The sequence below is a fragment of the Schistocerca nitens genome, chromosome 5, assembly GCF_023898315.1.
Source record: "Schistocerca nitens isolate TAMUIC-IGC-003100 chromosome 5, iqSchNite1.1, whole genome shotgun sequence".
NCBI lineage: Eukaryota > Metazoa > Arthropoda > Insecta > Orthoptera > Acrididae > Schistocerca > Schistocerca nitens.
In genome coordinates this window covers 385,674,440-385,695,032 of record NC_064618.1, presented here as the reverse complement: position 1 = coordinate 385,695,032, position 20,593 = coordinate 385,674,440, and the positions used below count along the sequence as shown (strand labels likewise).

General features: G+C 44.3%; 1 protein-coding gene across 1 annotated transcript in view; it reads right to left on the bottom strand.

The window, feature by feature from the left end:
• LOC126259601 (lachesin-like) overlaps window positions 1-20,593 on the bottom strand; it is a 530,351-nt gene that overhangs the window by 39,783 nt on the left and 469,975 nt on the right. The window contains exon 7 of the mRNA XM_049956510.1: window positions 302-451. Coding sequence (XP_049812467.1) covers window positions 302-451 — 150 coding nt within the window. The remainder of the gene's footprint in view (window positions 1-301; window positions 452-20,593) is intronic.

Genomic DNA, 20,593 nt, shown 5'->3' with positions numbered 1-20,593 from the left:
GCATTCAGAACTTTATAAGTTTATTGTCATTTTGTGTGTCATGTTAGTAACGATATTTGTTGAATAAACCATTGTTCCCGCAATTTGTCTTCAGAAGGGTAAATTGGGAAAGGAGAGGGAGAGAGCAGTCGAAACGTCCTGCCAACAACTTATTCACTGTGAGAAAGCCGTAGAGAGTGTGTCGATGTCAATGCAATGATCACCGCTTTCACCGTTTATACTGCAAGGAGGTTGGAACCTTAACGTAAGGATCTCATTACGATGTAATGGTACTACGCTACTTTAAGTGCGCTGTACGTACTGTAAATCCTGACTGTGCCCTCGGCGTCGCCGAGAGAGTTCTTGGAGACGCACTTGTAGTGGCCGAAGTCCGCCATGCTCATGACGCGTATCGTCAGCCTCATGTGCACCCGGTATGCGTCTTCTTCCAGCATGGGTTCGTACTTGCTTCCTGTTGATAGACAAAATAATCAGCGATAGAACAAACAGTTTACGATAACTAGCAATATTCATTTACAGGATCACATGTCAGGCATCATGGGTGCGACTTTCAATTAGTAATGCTACACTTATTTTCTCGGCCACTTTCCGTTGAAAAAAGTGCTGAATTTGTATTGGGACATGGCAGAGTTTCCTTCCTTCTACCTCCATAGTTTCATGAAGTTCCAATAGATGGCACGCTACACGTAGTCTTCAAAATGGCGTCTGTAGCGGAGGTGCGTTCCAAGCCAAGAGCTGTCTTGCAGTTTCTTTTGGCGGAAAACCAAAGCATCTCAGGTATACATAGGCGCTTGCGGAATGTCTACTGAGACTTGGCAATGATCAAAAGCACGACGAGTCGTTGGGCGAGGTGTGTGTCATCATCGCAACAATGTCGCGCAAACCTGTTCGATCTCCCTCATGCCGGCCGCCACACATAGCTGCAACTCTTGCAATGTTGGAACGCGCGGACACCTTCATTAGAGGCGATCGACGGATTACAAACACATCGCTGTACGACTTGACGCCTCTGTTGGAAGTACTGACAAACTCTTCCATCAGTTGAGGTGTGTGGCTGCTGGATTTCTCGCCGCCTAACAGTAGACAATAAAGAGCTAGGAAGGACCGTCTATGTGGAATTGCTTGCGCGTTACGAGGCTAGTCGTGACAATTTTCTTTCGAACATCGTCACAGGCGATTAAAAATAGGTTCATCACTTCTAACCGGAAACATAACGGCAATCCATGGAGTGGCGCCATGTAACCTCTCCTCCGACGAAAAACTTCAAAGTCTTGGCGGCAGTCTTGTGGGACTCTGAACGGGTTATTTTCTTTGATGTCCTTCCTCACGGTACAACGATCAATCCTGCAGTGTACCGTGCTGCCCTCAAGAAAGTGAAGAAACGACTTCAGCGTGTTCGTCGCCACAAAATCGCAAACTAACGTCTCCTTCTGCATGACAACGCAAGCCCTCACACAAGTCTTCGGGTCCGCCCCCGGTAGCTGAGTCGGTCAGCGCGACAGACTGTCAATCCAAAGAGCCCAGGTTCGATTCCCGGAGATTTTCTCCGCTCAGGGACTGGGTGTTGTGTTGTCCTAATCATCATCTTTTCATCCCCATCGACGCGCACGTCGCCGAAGTGGCGACAAATCGAAAGACTTGCACCAGACGAACGGTCTACCCGACGGGAGGCCCTCGTCACACGACATTTCATTTCATTTCACAAGTCTTCGGACCTTGGAGGAGCTTTGATGGACTTTCCTTCCTCACTCACCTTACATGCCGCAACTCACGTCTTCCGATGCACACCGCGGGATGCTGTACGTGGGTGACGGAGAGATTACTGATGCAGCCAGACGTTGGTTCCGACCTTCACCAGTAGAGTGGTACCATATGGGTAAAAAGGCCCTCCCAGTATGGTGGCCTAGGGTCGTCGCACTGAATCGTCGCATTGAATGGAGATTATGTGGAACAACAGGGTTCTGTAGTCGTAAAAGTGTGGAATAGTGTGCTGTCTTGGAATCCTGAACAAAATCCACCTGCTTTCAGAAAAAAAAAATGTGATGCATTACTCATTGAATGCCCCTCGTTGACTATTTCACACAATTTGGTAACAGATTGCTTATACCAAAACAGGAAAAACTGTGTTAGCGTACGTAAGTAAATTATTCATGTAATTTATTAGTAAAAGAACATTTATCAAAGTTCTCCAGTCAGAGATTCACAACCGGTAATAACTATCCGGCTCTTGTTTCTACATTTACATGCATGCTCTGAATTGTTTTCAATAGATTATAAACGTCATGGCACGGTTCCGGGTAGAAAGTAGCAGAAGTTTAAAATTAATATGCATTCTAGTCCATACAACATCCAGCACGTCTTACAGGAGCTGTCAACAAAGTCTTTAGGCAGATATTATGTTCCATACTTGTCACAAAATGTCCTAGCAAAACAGTCACAATCTTCGTATTATAGTTCCCCCCATACCGTGAATTACACGATATCAGCCGTTAGAAGGACAACAGTGGTGTTGGTTATGCATTATTGCGCATGAGACACTCCCGTTCGCCTTGATCTAACTTTTTTATGAACAAAAATAGCACCTAGCATCACCTTTATCTCGAAATATTGCGCACATTCTAGTCAATTTCAATTTAACCGCCTCCCTCGGTAACCGAGATCGCTAATGGACGCCTTTGCGTGCCGCTCGAATCGGAAGTGGGCGGTTTGAATCCTGAATTAAATTCTCACTGCCAGTATTTGGCCGGAAAGGGGAGAAGAGGTGATGGCTTAAAGTTACTGCTCACCAATGTGTGTGCCTATGTGCTGGATTAAATTCCAAACCTCTCCGCATTACCTCAGGAAATGAGGACTGATGATGGAGTTCCTTCAGTATCATGGTGTCCCCCTGATTCTATTCAACAGAGCAGTAGGCTGTGTCGGTACTGGGTTTCACCCTCTCCCTTTCCTCATCTTCATAACAGAACACAATAACAACACTACACTAAACAGGCATCCATCACACTCACCTACGTTCTATAAATACGCGTACGACATTCACATATCTCCAAGGACTGCAGGGGATGTTGTCTGCGGAAGAAGACCACTCTTTCTGACACACAGTTCAACCCATCTCATGGAATTTCAAAGGTAACAACGCCATATTAAACTTTAAAAACCATTCAAATCACCAGGTCCAGGTGTAAACTTCCCAGCCCTAATGCAACAAAGAGGTAAGGGTTTAATTAAATTCCTATGTTTAGGGTTAGCCTAGCAGCAGGAATCGTTCCTAGTGCTTAGAATACAGTGAGAGGTGTATTCATTCCGAAACCAGAAACATTTAATCAGACCAAGGCTAAGGATATCAATCTGTTCTCCTTTATTCCCAAGACATAAGAAGAACTAGTTAATGGCTACGTTAGGGAAAAGAGAGTAACTGAGTGTCCTCTACATGAAAACCAACACCCGTATCAAACAGGCAACTCATATGAACCAACACTTGATGAAAAGGTGGAAAAAGAATACACTTTCAGGAAAGAGCTCTCTGCATCTTTCTAGATATAGAGGAGGCTTTTAGCTATAGGACCTTCGAGTCGATGGTTAGAGCTGCGGAAGAGAAGAGGTGGATTAATACCATGCTAAGTAGAAGAAAGGTAGTAACCATCATGATGAATGAGAAAATGGTGATCAACGCTACCGGGGAGGGGGGGGGGGGGGGGGGGGAGTCGGCGTGGAGGAATCCTGATCCCACTAACGTGAAAACCAGTTGTAAATGAACTCATTGAAGGGTTAAATAACATAAAAATTTGCAAGCTAATGATCCGAAAGCTATGTCTCAAGAGAAGTTTGGTAATCCTGATTTGGAGACAGGTTAAACATATGACAAGATTTATGACTGGCCATGGGAATCTTGGGAAACAGCTGCATACAGAGGGTAAAGGGTAAGAATCTCAGAAGGGTGGCGAGGAGGACAAAACGACACCACAGCTAATATCCCCAATGCAAAGCGCTGGAGGGCGAAAGACACAGAATATTCTGGTCACTAAGTCATGCAGAAATCGTTTCTAATAAGAAGGTAGTGAAAGGTCTCCTCCTGCTCTTTAACGACACCTGTTTGCTTGACTGTAATTACAGGAGGGGAACCGCACAATTCGGTTTCGGTGAGGGCAATAATGGGCATGACTACTGTTGATTTGTCTCACTGCGCTAATCAAATGGACCAAATTAATGCCGTAGGACATCCATATTTTTAGGACAAAACTAAAGACCAGGGTTATTACAGTTCATATGTGAATGGTGAATACTAGTTTAGACATGACTATTCAATGGGTGACAACATCAATAAAAATCATATTTCGGCGAAACAAAATACCATACTGTGTGCCATACTAGGTGTAATTTCCGTGATCATAACCTTGTATGAACTTCAATTGATTGAACTATCTGCCAGCTAGGCAGCAAGTGCATTATCAGTCTGTCGATTTGTGGCAGCCAGCATGGTTGCAGTCCAAAAATAACTACTATACTCACGTTCCTCACATGTCAATAATTTGGACTATTACCGAATGGGTCATCAAAAGATTATGCAGCAGACACTGATAATTCAAAGGAACTTGTCATCGAAACCTATGAAACCATTTGACACCGTTTGTTTCCAAGGGGTTGGAATAGTCATGATACGGCGAGAGAATGCGTTTCTATAAGTAAGATGAGCACAACAACTGCACGAATTTCAGACTTGAGAATCTTTCAGAATGTACTTCCATTAGTAATAGAGAAACAAATGGTTCGCAAATGGACTTCTTACTGCTTTGGTTTTAGGAATTTGCACTAATATTAGAAAACGTGTTTCTAGCTCAACTAGCATATTGTATGTACCGGAGTAAGCAGATTAAAAGTTCAGGGACGTCAATTGGCCACAGGAATATTCCTCTGTGTGGAAGCAAGGGCCGCTAAGAAGATACAAAACTTTATTTTTGAATCAGGGCTGTCAGTTTGTATAGTGTTTGCTGCTCTAATTCGCACCACAAATTTTGTCGTTGAAATAATCACCATGAGACAGTATACTAATAATGAAGAAAGAGAGCTAAATGTTTTCCGTGACTAAATCCTTCATCACTCATCCAGCTGAGTCACTGTCAAGTAACTCACGTCGTGTAACTCGCTGGACTTGGGTTGCAGCAGATACGTTGGTTATCTTTTCCATGTTCATTTTGCGTGACCACTTCTATGATTCGATTTCATATTTTGTTACTTGTCGAAAGAGAGTCATCTCGTAATAATAGTGAAGTTAAAAAACTGCGATTTGTTGCTGGGATATCTACACTTTTTTCAGAGCGTTGCTACTAATTTATCAAGAAGTCAGTGCTACTTGTGGGAGATCATATGCAGGAAAGTGTTGGTATTAGATTTATGATTAACAGAATTAGAGAAAGCTGCAGTGTCGAAGGGAGTTCGATGCTTAACACTTTGACATGTGGTGCATTAAATTACTTTATTGAGACATCAGACACCGCACTGGAGTCGACAGCAGAATGAGGAAACATGCGATTGCAGCGCGTCTGATGACGGCCAGATTATGTACGGGCGATGCATAAAACACTGCCTCTCTGTGGTCGTGAAACATTGTAATTTCCGCTTGAAGGGTGTAACGTGGGTACCTCCATTCGAGGAAATTCGCCGCTGTCAGTCCCTACAACCGCAGATAGCAACGTGTTGATCAAAGTTGTCCTCGGTGATTGTGATTGTCTCTGACTGTAACTGCAGAACATTATTCGCCAGTCTAGTGCTGCACAATCATAGCCGGTGAAATCACATCCAGAACGACGTCCTCGATACACAATCTACACGTGCACATGTTCATTTCATGTCAAAGGTCACAGCGATTTGACAGCCACAGAAATACTGAAAATGGTGGCTCGATGTATGGGACAAGTTTGCTTTGATCGATGAGATGCAGTACATCTCGGTATAATAGCACTTCGAGTATACTATGCATACCCTTGCCAGTACGACATAAGTGGTAGGAGTATTTTCTAGTTATACCTCGTGAAATTTTATACACGAAGAAATGATAGGTCTCTCATCGATTCTCACAGGCTAATGATACTGTGTCCCACTGTGCGATCGCGTAAGGCAGTTTTTTCCGCCTGTATCAAGCAAACCGGTGACCCATGCTCTCGGGTAGATAATACATTACACTATGTCCTCTGAGCTGTCAGAAAATATCGAGGGACATTCTAATAACACGCAATTGCTCGTGTGGCTCTCAAAGTCTATCCTACAGAACACATCTAGACCATCATAAAACGAGAGTATGCTCTTCTTGGACTGAGTTAATTCCTAATTTGGCTCGTGAATATGTATAACAGTGTGAATTTCACTTTAAAAAGTCGTCAAAATTTACACAATTTTTGAATGGTATTGATATTTTATATTTTGGTACAAGAGGTTAAAAATTTCATATGAACCTTCTGAGTTTCTGTATTTATCTATTGTTCCTGCCTTGCCCATTCTGATGCGAGTATGTAAGAGATGTCAGCATATCTAAGTCGTATTTAAAAAAGTACATAAGAGGCCGACAAATGACCGGCATAAAATGTGGTACAGATTCTCGATAGCAGTGATAGTTTTCGCGAGGAGGGAGTAATACAAATATTATATGAAATAAATATATATGACGTCACAGAATTTAAATAATATTCATTTTCGAAACAAAATAGCTACATAATTATTAGATATTGGGTGGAAGAAGACGAAATACGTAAATGAAATTCCGCTTCGTAGAATTATATAATACCCATTAGCTTGCAATTGATTCATCGATGAGCAACACAATGAGTGCTATGAATTGCGTGCACAGACTGTTGTACACACAAAGCATTTACATTTAAAGATTAATACTCTATCCTTTTTGAGTCCATATATATGGTGAAAAGAGTCATTAAATACGTATAAATTCATTAATGATTCCTGGTCAAGCGACGATTTAGACACTTTACACTTTTTCACCTACATCATTACGAACGCGACAAGGTGTACTAATGTTACTACCCACCCTTCACCTCATTTTATCTTCCTGATAACCTATACTTGCGTCTTTGCCTTACATCTCACAGATCAATCATGCTCCTGCTTGTAACGTCGGACAATCCAATATTTCCAATATGTCATTACTTTTTTTCTTTTATTTGTCATCCTAGTAGTACAGTTAAATGACATATCTGTGACTTGTCTCGCGGGTAACAATAATTATCTTCTTTGGATTTTGGTCGAAAAAGACAAGCGTTAGCATTGAGGTACCGCTTAGAATAGTGGGAAAGGTACCAGAATCATTTCACTGTCTGAGGCCCCTTGCAAATCAGGTAGATCCAACTTCTAAAGATACGACTGAGGGAATATATTGGTAGAGCCATTAAACTCTTTCAAGCCGTCGTTCACTAATCTAGATATAGTTTTCTCGTAGTTTATCGGTGCTCTTTCAGCCGAATGGGTCTTTAGAGAAGAAGAATACAATTATTTTCCGCTTAAACTAGAGATCTAACGAAGGTCACCGTTGAAAATCCTGTTACCAACAAGGACTTTAGTACAGAAGCCCAAACCATGATTGTAAAAATATTGGAAAAGAAATCAACTATGACTTCATTTCAAAGGAGACGAACCAGAATTTGACTTAAGCGATTTAAGGAAACCAGGAAAACTACATTTGTACGGGCATACAGCGTTGGATGGAAGTGCTACTCACAGGTAAAGAGATCAGCACATGAGAAAAATTCGTGACTGACCACATCAGACTAGTCAGAAGAGCGATATTGCAAAAAAAAAATTTAATTTATTAGTACCCCGCTCGTCTCGAATAAGAGCCCATAGCCTTGACCACAATGCAATCTTGGTCGGCGGATTACTTAAAGGTTGTGATGAATCTAATGAAGACCTCGTTGATAATACTTTAAAATACACTGTTCCTTAGCTTTACACTGGTGTGACGAAACTCGTGGGATACCTGCTAACATAGTGTCGGAACTCCGGCGTAGTGCAGCAACTCTACACGGCGTGGACTGAACAAGTCGTTGGAAGAACCCAGCAGAAATACTGACCCGTGCTGCCTCTGTAGCCGTCCGTAATTGCGGAAGTGTAGCCGGTGCAGGATTTTGTGCACGAACTGACTTCTCGATTGTGTCCTACACATGTTCGATGGAGTCATGTGAGACAACGTGGGAAGCCAAATCATTTGCTCGATTTGTCCAGAATGTTCTTCAAACTAAACGCGAACGATTGCGACCCGGCAGCATGTTTAGGGACATGAAGTCCTTGAATGGCTGCAAATGGTCTCCAAGCAGTCGAACATAGCCATTTCCAGTCAATGACAAGTTCATTTGTACCAGAGGACCCAGTCCATTCCATATAAACACGGTACACATAAACACGGTACGCATCATTACTGTGCCACCACCAGCTTCAAAATGGTTCAAATGGCTCTGAGCACTATGGGACTCAACTGCTGTGGTCATAAGTCCCCTAGAACTTAGAACTACTTAAACCTAACTAACCTAAGGACATCACACACATCCATGCCCGAGGCAGGATTCGAACCTGCGACCGTAGCGGTCGTGCGGTTCCAGACTGTAGCGCCTTTAACCGCTCGGCCACTCCGGCCGGCCCACCAGCTTCCACAGTGCCTTGTTGACAACCTGGGAACGTGACTTTGTGGGGTCTGCGCTACGCTCTGACCCTACCATTAGCTCTTACCAACTGAAACACGCTCATGCAACTAGTCCACAGTTTTCCAGTCGTTTAGGATCCAAGCAACATGGTCACGAACCCAGAAGAGGCGCTGCAGGCGATGTCGTGCTGTTGGCAAAGGCACCCGCGTAGGTCGCCTGCAGCCATAGCTCATTACAGCTAAATTTCTCTCCACAGTCGTAAATAAAATTTAGAAATCGTGGACGTGACGGAGAAGAATAAAATGGCCCTAACTGAAAAGTCTTGAGATTTACGTTCAGGCACTTAAACATCCAGTGCTCGTATTGAGAGCAGTAAAACGGAGAATTCCCGGAATTTTAAATCATTATTTATGACTGAATTTTGTGCTTATAGTCCCAAGTAATATTGTCGATGTTGTTACACTAAGAATGTTTGTTTTCGATCCCTGCACACGTTAATAACTTTAGCACAAAACCTGCCAATGACACGGTTGTATAACTTTCACTTTATTATTACTGTAATATGACATACACACAAGCGTTCGTTTTTAAACGCGCATTGCGGTCAGTAGCGGTGATAACAGTCCATGTAGTTCCAGCACGACTCCAGGCTTTTGGAGCAACGGCAAGGCGCGGGAGACACTGAACACACGCTGGATTTCCCTCCCTCAAAAATTCGTCACAAGAAGTGTTACGGTGGGAATAATCATTGAAGCAAAATATGTCTACCAAAAAATCATGGGCATTTAGGGTCGCACGACGCAGTAATGCTACATTAATTCCAAAGCCACCAAGCTGAGCACTTCGATGAGACGAGTCCAGACGCCAATAAACACGCAAGTTAGAGCATAATTAATCATTATCGTCATCGGTAATTTCCCTAACAGGTTAACTGTAAGAGAAATTGAGGCGCTACGAAACCAAACCAGGTAAAAATGCAGTAAATATACTCAGGTGACAAGTCCATGGGATAGCGATATGCACATACACAGATGGCGTAAGTATCGCGCACAGAACGTATAAGAGGACAGTGCGTTAGCGGATCCGTCATTTGTACTCATGTGATTTATGTGAGAAGGTTTCCGACGTGATTATGGACGCACGACGGGTATCAACAGACTTTGGAGGCGGATTGGTATTTGGAGCTAGACGTATGGGACGTTCTATGTCGCAAATCTTTAGGGAATTCGGTATTTCGAGCATACCGGAATGCCAAATTTCAGGCTTTACGTCTCACCACGGAGAATCCACTGGCCGACGTGCTTCTCTTAACGACCGAAAACAGTGGCGTTTGCGTTGAGTTGTCGGTGGTAGCAGACAAGCCACACCGCGTGTGGGACGTACGACGAACATATCCGTTAGAACAGTGCGGTGAAATCTGGCGTTAACGGGCTATGATTGCAGCAAGCAGCACGACATCGCCTGCAGCGTCTCTCCGGACTCGTCACCATATCGGTTGGTGCCTGCACGACTGGAACACACTGGAATGGTCAATTGAGTCCCGATTTCAGTTGGTAAGAGTTGGCGGTGGAGTACGAGTGTGGTGCAGACCTCATGCAGTAATGGACACAAGTTTCCAACAAGTCACTGTGGAAGGTGGTGGTACCATAATGCTGTGGGCTGTGTTTACTCGGAATGAAATGAGTGCTTTCGTCCAACTGAACCAGTCATCGACTGCAAATGGTTACGTTCGGCTACTTGGAGCCCATTTGCAGCCATTCATCGTCTTCAGTTTCCCAAACATGGCACCAGGCCACAACTGTTGGCGACTGGTCTGAACAACTTTGTGGACAATTCGAGCGTATAATGCGGCCACCCATTTCCACAACTATGGACGGCTGTAGAGGCGACGTGGCTCAGTATTTCTGCAGGGGGCTTCCAACGACTTGTTGAGTTCAAGCCACGTCGAATTGCTGCACTACGCCAGGAAAAGTGTGATGTGGTTCGACACTGTATTAGGAGGCAACCTGTGACTTTTGTCATCTCAGTGTGTACCTGTTTAGGCACTGTAATCTTTGAGAGGTTTCCTTTGATTGACTAAATATTTTTAACATTTCAAGAATTAAACATTTCTCAGTTCAACAAATGATGCCAGAATACGCAATTCTCTACAGTAGCACGTACTATGAAGTCAGGACAGTCTAGGCACTGCAATTATATTTTTCATGTCTTAGTCATTTTGCAGTATTCAGTGTTTCAATAGCTACATTAGATTTAATTGAACCAGTCATTAATAAAGTCGTCTGCCACTTCAGCAGGTTGCATGCATCGTAAATTCTGAGGTACCAAGCGAAAGGTCTTCAAAACACGGTTCGGAATAACTTGTCACTTTATTTTTACGTTAATTGATAAACGTTTTCCTGCAAATACACAAATTTTGCTGAAAGGTTCCAGTACGTATTTTGTCAGTAATAGACCGTAGACGCAGGCCTGTAATGTAGTTGTTAGACGACGAAAGATCGCAAGATAGAGAGCTGTCCTTATACGTATTAGGCTGTAATGTTGCATTTGCAATAATGATGCCCATAAAAGTAATTTTCAGTGTGGTGAGCACGGCCGTGTGCCCTCAGTGAAGCTTTATAGCAGAGATGCACCTGCGGCACGGTGTCTTTCGTACCCCAGTCGCGGTCTCTGGGCGGTGATTTTAGGATATGCAGCGTTTGGGAGATATTTTGTGCGGCATACTGACCGCGCCGAATAGAAAGCAGTGAACTCTATAGTCTGTTTAATTTAATTCCCCGTGAACTAGTAGCGCTAATTGGGAACTAAATAGATATCATTTGACAGTTCTAATATCACTTATCACTGATTACAGAATTCATTTGAGAACTTTAACTCCACATTTTAATGAAATTAAGCTGCATTCGGACTTCAAAATTGAGCGCCTAGTGCATATGAGAGTTCGACTTGTTCATATCTGATGTACTGCTAGCCTTACTGCAAAAACGTATGAACTTTGCCTACTAACTGTTCTCGGCAAACCTGTCTTTATTTAGTTTCATTACTGAGAGGCTGCAGTTTGCAAGTGAATATAATTTTATGTAATAAAGTGAACTTTGTTCAATTGCACTTGTAAATACTTGTGTTTTCAATTATGTAACTATCCTATCTTATAAACACTGTTACAAATATTGCGGTATTTTGCAGTTCTCATCAATTTCTAGGAAACACAGTAAAAATTTAACGATTCTGCAGCCAAGTTGACCAAAGGATGATAATGGAGTGGTACATAATCCCCCCTTGGATATGTGTTGGAGCTAAAATTTATACTCGGTTGCGGATTTACCCCAACCATCCGCTATTCGGGCCGCAACATTTAACACTGATATTATTAGTCGAAAGAGAGCAGCTCACATTACTGCACATTAGAAGCATCTTTGGTATATGTGGTGATAGCTGACTTTAAAATGCAAGAGAGGCATATCTCCAAAGAAAAAGCTGATTCTATGACAAGTCTGATGTTTTCTAGTGTGAATCTGTTGATGAACTATATAGTGAAGCGAGTTATTGAAAGTTGCGTGTCTCTGAGTGATGTGTGTGTGTTTCATGTGTGTGTGTGTGTGTGTGTGTGTCTTTATGAAAGAGCAACATCATTAGGTGAGGCTGTAGAGACACGTCTGCAAGAACAGAACCATACGGAAACCGTTGATGTGATACACTATATGTAAACTGAAGAGGGAGGGTTCAAATGATTCAGATGGCTCTGAGCACTATGGGACAATATCTGAGGTCATCAGTCCCATAGAACGTAAAACTACTTAAATCTAACTAACCTAAGGACATCACACACATCCATGTCCGAGGCAGGATTCGAACCTGCGACCGTAGCGGTCGCGCGGTTCAAGACTGAAGCGCTTAGAAAATGTTTGCTGGACCGGGTTTCGAACCAGGGATCTCTTGTTCAGTTGGCAGTTGCGTTTATTTTTTTTAACTTCGCCTTCTTTGTTTTTTATCCCTGCATTACTGAAATTAACTAAAACTACAAAAGAAAGGAAAGCTAATGCCACCGCCACTTCCGCCATAAATGTTTAAGAAGAAGCCCCCAAAAAAGGTTCATCAGTTCAGGGGTTGGTTCCTATCACGAAAGACCCAAATAATTTCAACCAGATAAAGGAAAAACCAGGGAGGGAGGACAAAAGAAAGGTACTTTCCTAATCTATTATTTTTATTTTTTATTTATTTGTTTATTTTTTTATTTTATCATGAATTAAACCATCCCCCTCGAAAATCTCGCGCGGTGCTGAGTCAGCAGTAGATCATCAGTGCCTGTTTCTCGGAAATGTGTATGATTATCCGCTGAGTGGATCGAATCTGTAAAACGGAAGAAGGGACACATGTCAGCTGATCCTTGCGTTGATGATCCAGCTGCGAGGGGGTTGTGGAAAGCCCTCCAAAGAAAGTTCGAGAAATAATGTTCGTACTTTGGGTTCTTAGCAACTGCACAATGTCCGTCGTTAATGTATTGCCATAAATCGAGGGCTGATTTGGCACTACCGCCAAACAGATAATGGACTGCCAGCCCGCTAATAGAAATCACGCTGAAAATAGTACATGTCTAGAAAGAAACTCATTTTTGGGGTGATGCTATCAGGACTCGTGCGTGTGATGAACACCAGCATCTGACGGACCAAAAGCCAAACATTATTCGACTCGCTGCACACAAGTCAGTGGCTAACGTCGTGGTACATTAGGGTGATGGCGCCAGGTGGATCCGGTGGAGACGTCATTGGCAAACCTACTTCACATTAACCGTCACATTAAAGGTGGATCGGATGTTCGACGCAAGAGCAGGGGTATGCACTTCCCACCACACGGCTTTACACCATACGAGGGGATTTTTTTTTTCAATCATATTCTGCCGAAGCCGCAATTGCAGCGAAGCCTATACTAATTTGGCTGTCGATAAACGTGTAGAGAGAATCACGGACCTGATGAAGCTATATCCAAGGAAGGAATGGCTCAAGTAAAAAACAAGGGCACAGGGACGTCTGTCAGCGGAACTGGGGCAATGAGTGAGCTCGGCTAAGGGCCCTCATCAGTAAGCTGGTGAGGCATGTCTGCGTGCCTATAAAGAGAGCTGTTCCTCCATGGAGGAAATGACAGAGATTGACGCTTCCTTTGTCCTTCGGGAGGTTGAGGGACTGGTAGTTGACTTTAAATAACGAGTCTTGACTAACATAGGAATCCAATGCTACCAACATGCGTCTGGCCATTGACGGCGGGATGAGGAAACTCTGGGCCGCGTTCGGGATTCGCAACGCGACATAAACATTAGCAAACTGGGTGCGTTGCAGCATGTCCAGGGTTCGGAGTCGACGGTGACGGAGCTCTTCTCGGTTCCGGCGTAATAAGCACCTGCTGTTAAGGGACACTGATCGCCGGAAGTCGGTTGTAGAATTAATACTCTGGGATCGCACCACGTCACTGATTCGCTGGGGAGCGACGCGATCACCACGCAGCCCACGACCTATAGACAACGCGCGAGATTTGCGAACATTAAGGACGCTACCCGGAGCAGCATCATAGGAATGCACCCACTCCAGCGCTTCCTGAACATCGTTGCCGTTGCGCAGGATGACCAGGTCGCCGCATAGGCCGCGCAACGAAAAGTGTATACGCCAATAGTCATCCCGATGAGGGATTGATGGAGGCAGCAAAGCAACAATTCCATGTCGAAATCGTACAGAATCGCGGAAAGAGGGCATTCTTGTGGCACCGTTCGCTGTACCATAATGGAAAGACGACCATTTTACAGGACCGCAGAAGTCGCGCTCCGGAGTAGACGCATTACGACTACCGCTAAGCTGTCTGCGACTCCCATGTTCCGCATCACCGCTCATCAGATAGGAATGATCAACCCTATCGAAGGCTTGACTGAAATCAAGGGAGGTCAGGACCATGTGATTCCCCGCGCCCGCGCAAGGGCTATCATGTCAGGGTATCCATATGAGGCAGTCCGGACGTTTTGATCGCTCCTGAAGAGGCCTGATCGTAGGACACAACGCACCGGGCGACCCTCCTGAGATGTGCTGCCAAAAGCTGGATAAAGATATCCATGTCACAGTTCAGCAACGTTATTGAACGGTAGTCACTGACAGAGGTTCCAACGTTTGGTTTGTGGACAGGAAAGACCAATCCTTCGCGGAAGACACCAGGAAGCTGTACTTCTGGGGCCATCAAGGCGCTGCAGATATTCGTCCAGGCAGGCGTCAGTAATTGGCGATAGGTCCTGTTAAACCGTAACGGGAAGCCGTCGGGTCCTGGGGATTTGTAAGTGACCTCCTTCTCCGTCACGTCCACAAGTAATGTCGTCTGCGCTTCTCGTGGTAATGTGCCATGCGTAAGGCGAGAGATTTCATCAATTGCGTCTGGTTGACTGTCTTCAGCGTGGAAAACATTTCCGATCGCACGGTGTGTTGTGTCACAGCGACCGTCGGCTAAAGTTACAGCTTGGATCAGGGCCCGTCGCCGACGCCGACGGCTCTTTGTAGTCCATTCTATCCATGGTGCGCGCACGAATAATCGTTCTTTCGAGGTGCTGCCCCGTGAGGACCGTGATCCACGCTTTTGCCCGCTTACTGATGGGCAGGTGAGTGCGGCATTGTAGAACAATCACACAGAATGTGGTAATATAAATGTAATGATCTCCCAGCCGTGACCAATCAACGCCTTCCTAAGGGCCGGCGCATAGCGGTCACCAAGGTACGCCGGAGAGTACATGGCGTCCACACAGCCTCCACGAGCTGTCGGCATTCGGGTGAATGTAGGTAGGTGTGTCACGTCCAATTTTCAGGGGCCTCGCCCGTGCCATAACATCTAATGGCGCAAGGTGACTGTGGGTATGGCGACCGCATGGTCGTGAGAAGTAATGTGCCATACTTCAATGGACTTGGCCCCTAACAATGCACCGTGAGAGATAGACGCGGTCTATATGGCTGGAGGAATGGCTGGTATAGTGCTTGAAACCCGCCCTATCGCCATGTACATACTTCTATGTGTTCACGGGTCAAATTTTGGTTATTATGGTGTAGAGCGGTGGACGTGCAGCATAGTGGGGCAGTTGGTTCTTCGGCGAATGGATGGAGTTAAAATTCCCAACAAAGATTAAGGCATTCTGTCGTCCCATAGAGTGTCGCGCGCCCGCATCTGCGAAGAAAGGGCGTCTTCCCACACCGGAGGGCGCAGAGATATTAACGATTCTGACGTCAGCGCCATGCCTCTCGCAGCAGGGAGGAAATCGACATCTCGGCCAATGAGGCCATCACGGAGAAGGAATGCGATTGCCAGGGGCGGACACATGGGAGACTTGAGTAGTGTATCCGTAAGGGCCGGTGAAATCCTCGGCATATACCTTCTGGAGGACGGTAAGTTCATAACCGCCACATTCAGCTTATCTTATAACATATTCAGTTTATGGCGCACACGGATGCTATTGCTGCTGAGCTGGGAAGGTTGCGTCCACTCCGGTGGCGACCGCCTGGGACGGGTCAGCCGCAACCTCCATCGCGTTTTCAGTCACTGTGTCGTACGTGTATGCACTTCCGCGACATCAGGCAGTGGCACAGTGTCATCCTCGATTTCATCAACACAGAAATTCATCAGTACTGTTGTGGTGTTCCTCGACAGGTCGTCCGCTGTGCACACATGTGGAGTCTGTACAGCTGGAGGGACGACATCCAGGAGGGCTCGGCGGCACCGCGTCACTACGACGTGAAGATGTCGTGGAATGAGGTGGTGTTACATTACCGTCCGACATCTGTGTGTCAGAAAACTGTGCGTCATCAGACACGTTGTCGTCATCTTGTGGCGCCATTCTTTGAAGAGAATCATCCGTGGGATCACGATGCCGCTTACGGCGCTTCCCGGGGATGTTTGTTTACGTACATGCTGTTCTGTGTAGGAATGGGAGCGGTTATTCATCACATTTTTGCCAGATGGAAGGAAGGTAGAAGTCTGTACAACGCCAGGCGTCATATCCATCTCCTTGTCGCGGTCAGCGGTACTAGGCAGGCGAGTGTCTCCAGGCTCTATAGTTGCAGTGATGTGGAATGTGTCGGATTAGTATCCACGGCGGCAGTTATCACCTGCAACGGGTCACGTGGGTCATGTGGGAGATCCGCAATTGGTGCGGTGACAGCGGCGTAGGTTGCAGGAACAACATTGGACGGCGCCGTGGGGGCGGCGTCGTTGAGTAGTGTCTGTACAAGACGGCGCTGGAGACAGTTTTGGCGGACATATCATTCCTGGCCGCAACCAGCGCAGGTACAGGCTGTCCCTCATACATGATGGTTGACCTGCATCCTCTTATAACCAAGTAAGACGGCCCATGCTTACCAATTCAGTTTTCACTTGATGGAGACCATTGAGTACATTGTAGGTCTAAAAGGTTTTCCGTTTTTCGTCCAGGAGACTGAGTACATTGCCATACGGTTTAAAAGCCGACGTGACGACGTCAGGTGGGACCTCGAACGGGAGACTGAAATCCCTGATCGAACGCAGGCCGATATCCGTGAGGCCAGTCACTACTTCACATATGTGTTCGTCTGGGTGCTTAAACTTGAGGTTTCAAGCTTGGTGGCTCACAATTTCGGTTGATTGTTCTTTGGTGCGCATCTTTACTTATACAATGGAGATCATCCGCACTGTTCCAAGTTCTTAGCAGTAGGTAAGGAATTCTGCCGTAACTACGGGGTAGTTACCATACTCCGCTCCAAAGTTCTTTAAATGGGCCGTGAAAGGGACAGCTATGAAAAAAGACGTATATGTTTTTCCTTTGTGCTGGCAAACTTTTGTTTCACATTACTTGGTACGAACCATCGTCGTAGATAGTGCCCTCTAGCAAGGGAGTGACACAGGTGCAAATGATCAGAGAAATATAGTACGTGTGTGCGTGAGAGAGAGAGAGAGAGCGTTGCGATGGGGTGTATTTGAATGGAGGCATTTCTGCGAGTAAAGAGACGATAGAGGAGATCAATTTAAAGGATGATGGGAAGAGAGAGGAAATGATGTACAACTTTAGTTTACCAATTATGCCAAAACTGATGAGCGTTTTTCTGTGGGTCAGGAATGTCAGTATATCCAAACACGCAATGTCCAACTTTATCTGTTGCCTTTAGACTTTACAATGAAGGGTGTGACGACGCACAAGTGTAATGATAATTGAAGAGATGACGCTCTTTATCACTATCGCTCTTTATCACTATGGCTTCTCTGTAGCATATAAAGCAATCGTAACAGCAGGAATGTGGAAAACGTGTTGCATCGTCCTCCAATTATTTACCCATTCATTATGAACGGACTGGAGCCTGAGGCGACATTTCGTAGCTCATCTATAAACCAAACTCTTCCTTCGATTGTTCATGCGGGATTGTCTGACACACACAAGTAACTCATTCCTCCGCTCTGGGATCTTGTGATAATACTGTTACGTACCTCTCAAACAAAATAAGTAATAAGACGGAGTGTCGTTACTACAGCTATTGACATACGCCGTCTACGACTCAATGAGGCTGTGAGGCCATTACTTCGCGGGTAACTGGTTCGAGGTCTCACGCAACAAACTCCATCGCTACATGAGACAAGAATACATTTCCACCGCATGCAAACTCATAATCTGAGAAGTCAGAGTAGCTGTTTACCAATATGATTATTTGTAAACTTACGTTTACATCTAAGTCGTCGTGCAGGATTATTACATGTATATGCTCAATATATGGATATACCACCTAATTACTTCCTCATTGCAAAAAGTGGTTGAAGCAGTCTGAGTAATGTGTTTGTGCTAACAGGATCAAACTTCGCTATGTAGGTTTCTTTCCTTTTTTTTAAGAAAGCTCTTTCAAGTTCCGCCGTCGTTATTGGATGCCTAATGCCATTCCCAGGAGTCCCTCACCCTCTGATCCATAAAAACTTCCCTCAGCTACTCAGCTCATTTTCTTAATTGCCGCGACGTCTCTGTGTCTTCAGATAACGCGTAAAATTAAATTACCGTCTTAATGGATGTTCTAGATTCCGCTAGAGACATGCCGGACGGTGTGGACTCGAGAAAATTTAAAAAGGTAAAATACCAGTAGTGAAATTTAAGAAAAGGTACTGGATTCCTAAAAAAATACCAATATTCTTTAGCCCTCTTTGCAAGGCTTAAGCCGGAGCTGCGCTGTCTGACCTAAACAAATAAACATAATAAAAACATAGAGTCAATAGCAGTCGTGTCCATGTTTGGCTACGACTCAAAAATTTATTGCAAATATATAAATCTTATTTCAAGTATTCTGAAATACAATCACTAGTAATTCAGAACACAGTAACAGTCTCTCCCTTCCTTGGGAGAATTGACGTAGTCCGTAAGAGACTGTGGTACCCATGATTTAGGATTCAAGACACTGGCTTCCGCTACACACGTTCGCACCTGAAACTGCTTTAGTCATCGAATTATTCTAACACTTGTTGCACATGCCCGTCCCATGATCAATATTTTCCGTGATTTCCCTTAATCACTGCAGGTGAATATTTCTATGAACTCAAAAGACTGATGTAATTACGAGAAAAAAAGAGTACGGTCAGGAAGTAGAAAAGTGAACGTCACATTACAGACAAAACTTTTAGACATGAAATACAGGTTTGTATGTGATAAACATGGAAGAGGAATCCGCATGGATGGATGGATACTTTCTGACCATACCCTTTTTTTCCCATAATTTACGTCAGGACGAGTGCATTAATTTCAACTCCTGCTCTGTCTTTACCAATCAGTGCGTTTATTACATTTTTTTTTACTTCGAAAATTTAATAATAAAAACAGACAGTCTCATAACTTGGACTTAGTTGGACTCACATCAAGATAATTTCCGCGATCGTTTGACGTACATGACATAATCATAATATTTACTAATTTGCGCAGGAAGAAATACGTTTCGGCCCAATATCTTATAGAAGAGTACCTTGTATCTCCTGGGGTCATAATGTTTCCATTTGTTCCAATTGTATGTGGAGATTCCTTAGCTTCTAAATTGCCGAGTTAGTTTGTAACAAGTACAGATATGTTTGATTTTGCAAATTGTGCGTTATATCAACAGCTGAAGACCCTTTTCTTCCTCTGCTAATCACAACTGAATATGGATTGATTCTAATGAATACCTGATAACATGTGAACATACTTTGAGATACTCAGCTACCAAATAAAACTTAATCGCAGTTATTATGAAATAAGGAAGAAAACGTATGAGTTTGGTGATGAGGTTACTGGACCGAGAAGATAGCCATGGTCTTCACAAGTGTACCATCCTGGGATTCGCAAAAAGTTATTGTGTAAAACTGCGATTTCGCGGTTGTTAACTGCTGACGAAATTATGATCCTTGCACATAGCTTAGGTCAAGAGACAGTGTACTAAGGCCCTTACATTCCGCCACAAAACACTACGGGACTATGTGCTGAATAAGCAGGAGTTGTGAATAAGGCACTGACTGTCACACGGAATCCGTAGTTTTGGTGCAGGAAAGACAAAAATCAGGACTCAGCTGACTGAATCAATGGTTTTGTGCACCATCCAGCGTCCAAGCTGCAAAGAACTATTACCCGCAATAACGTCTAGATAATCTACCTAAACCTCTTTCCACCTAACAAAACCTAACAGAACAAGAAAAAGCAATCATGAGAGCCTCTACTGAAGAGGCAAACAATGACGGTATCAGCATCGCCATGCAGAAAAATGTTGCCAGATACCTTAGTAATAGTCTTATTTAATTTCTCAGTTCAGAGACCTATTCGAAAGAACGAAGTCCCATAATATTCTTGCGGTTACGAATCACCCATCATCATACCAGTTGTATTCAAAGCCCAGTAATGTATGCTGTTGACCATCACCAAAGGACTAAAAACTTATGCAAATTCATGATAAACACCAACACACGAA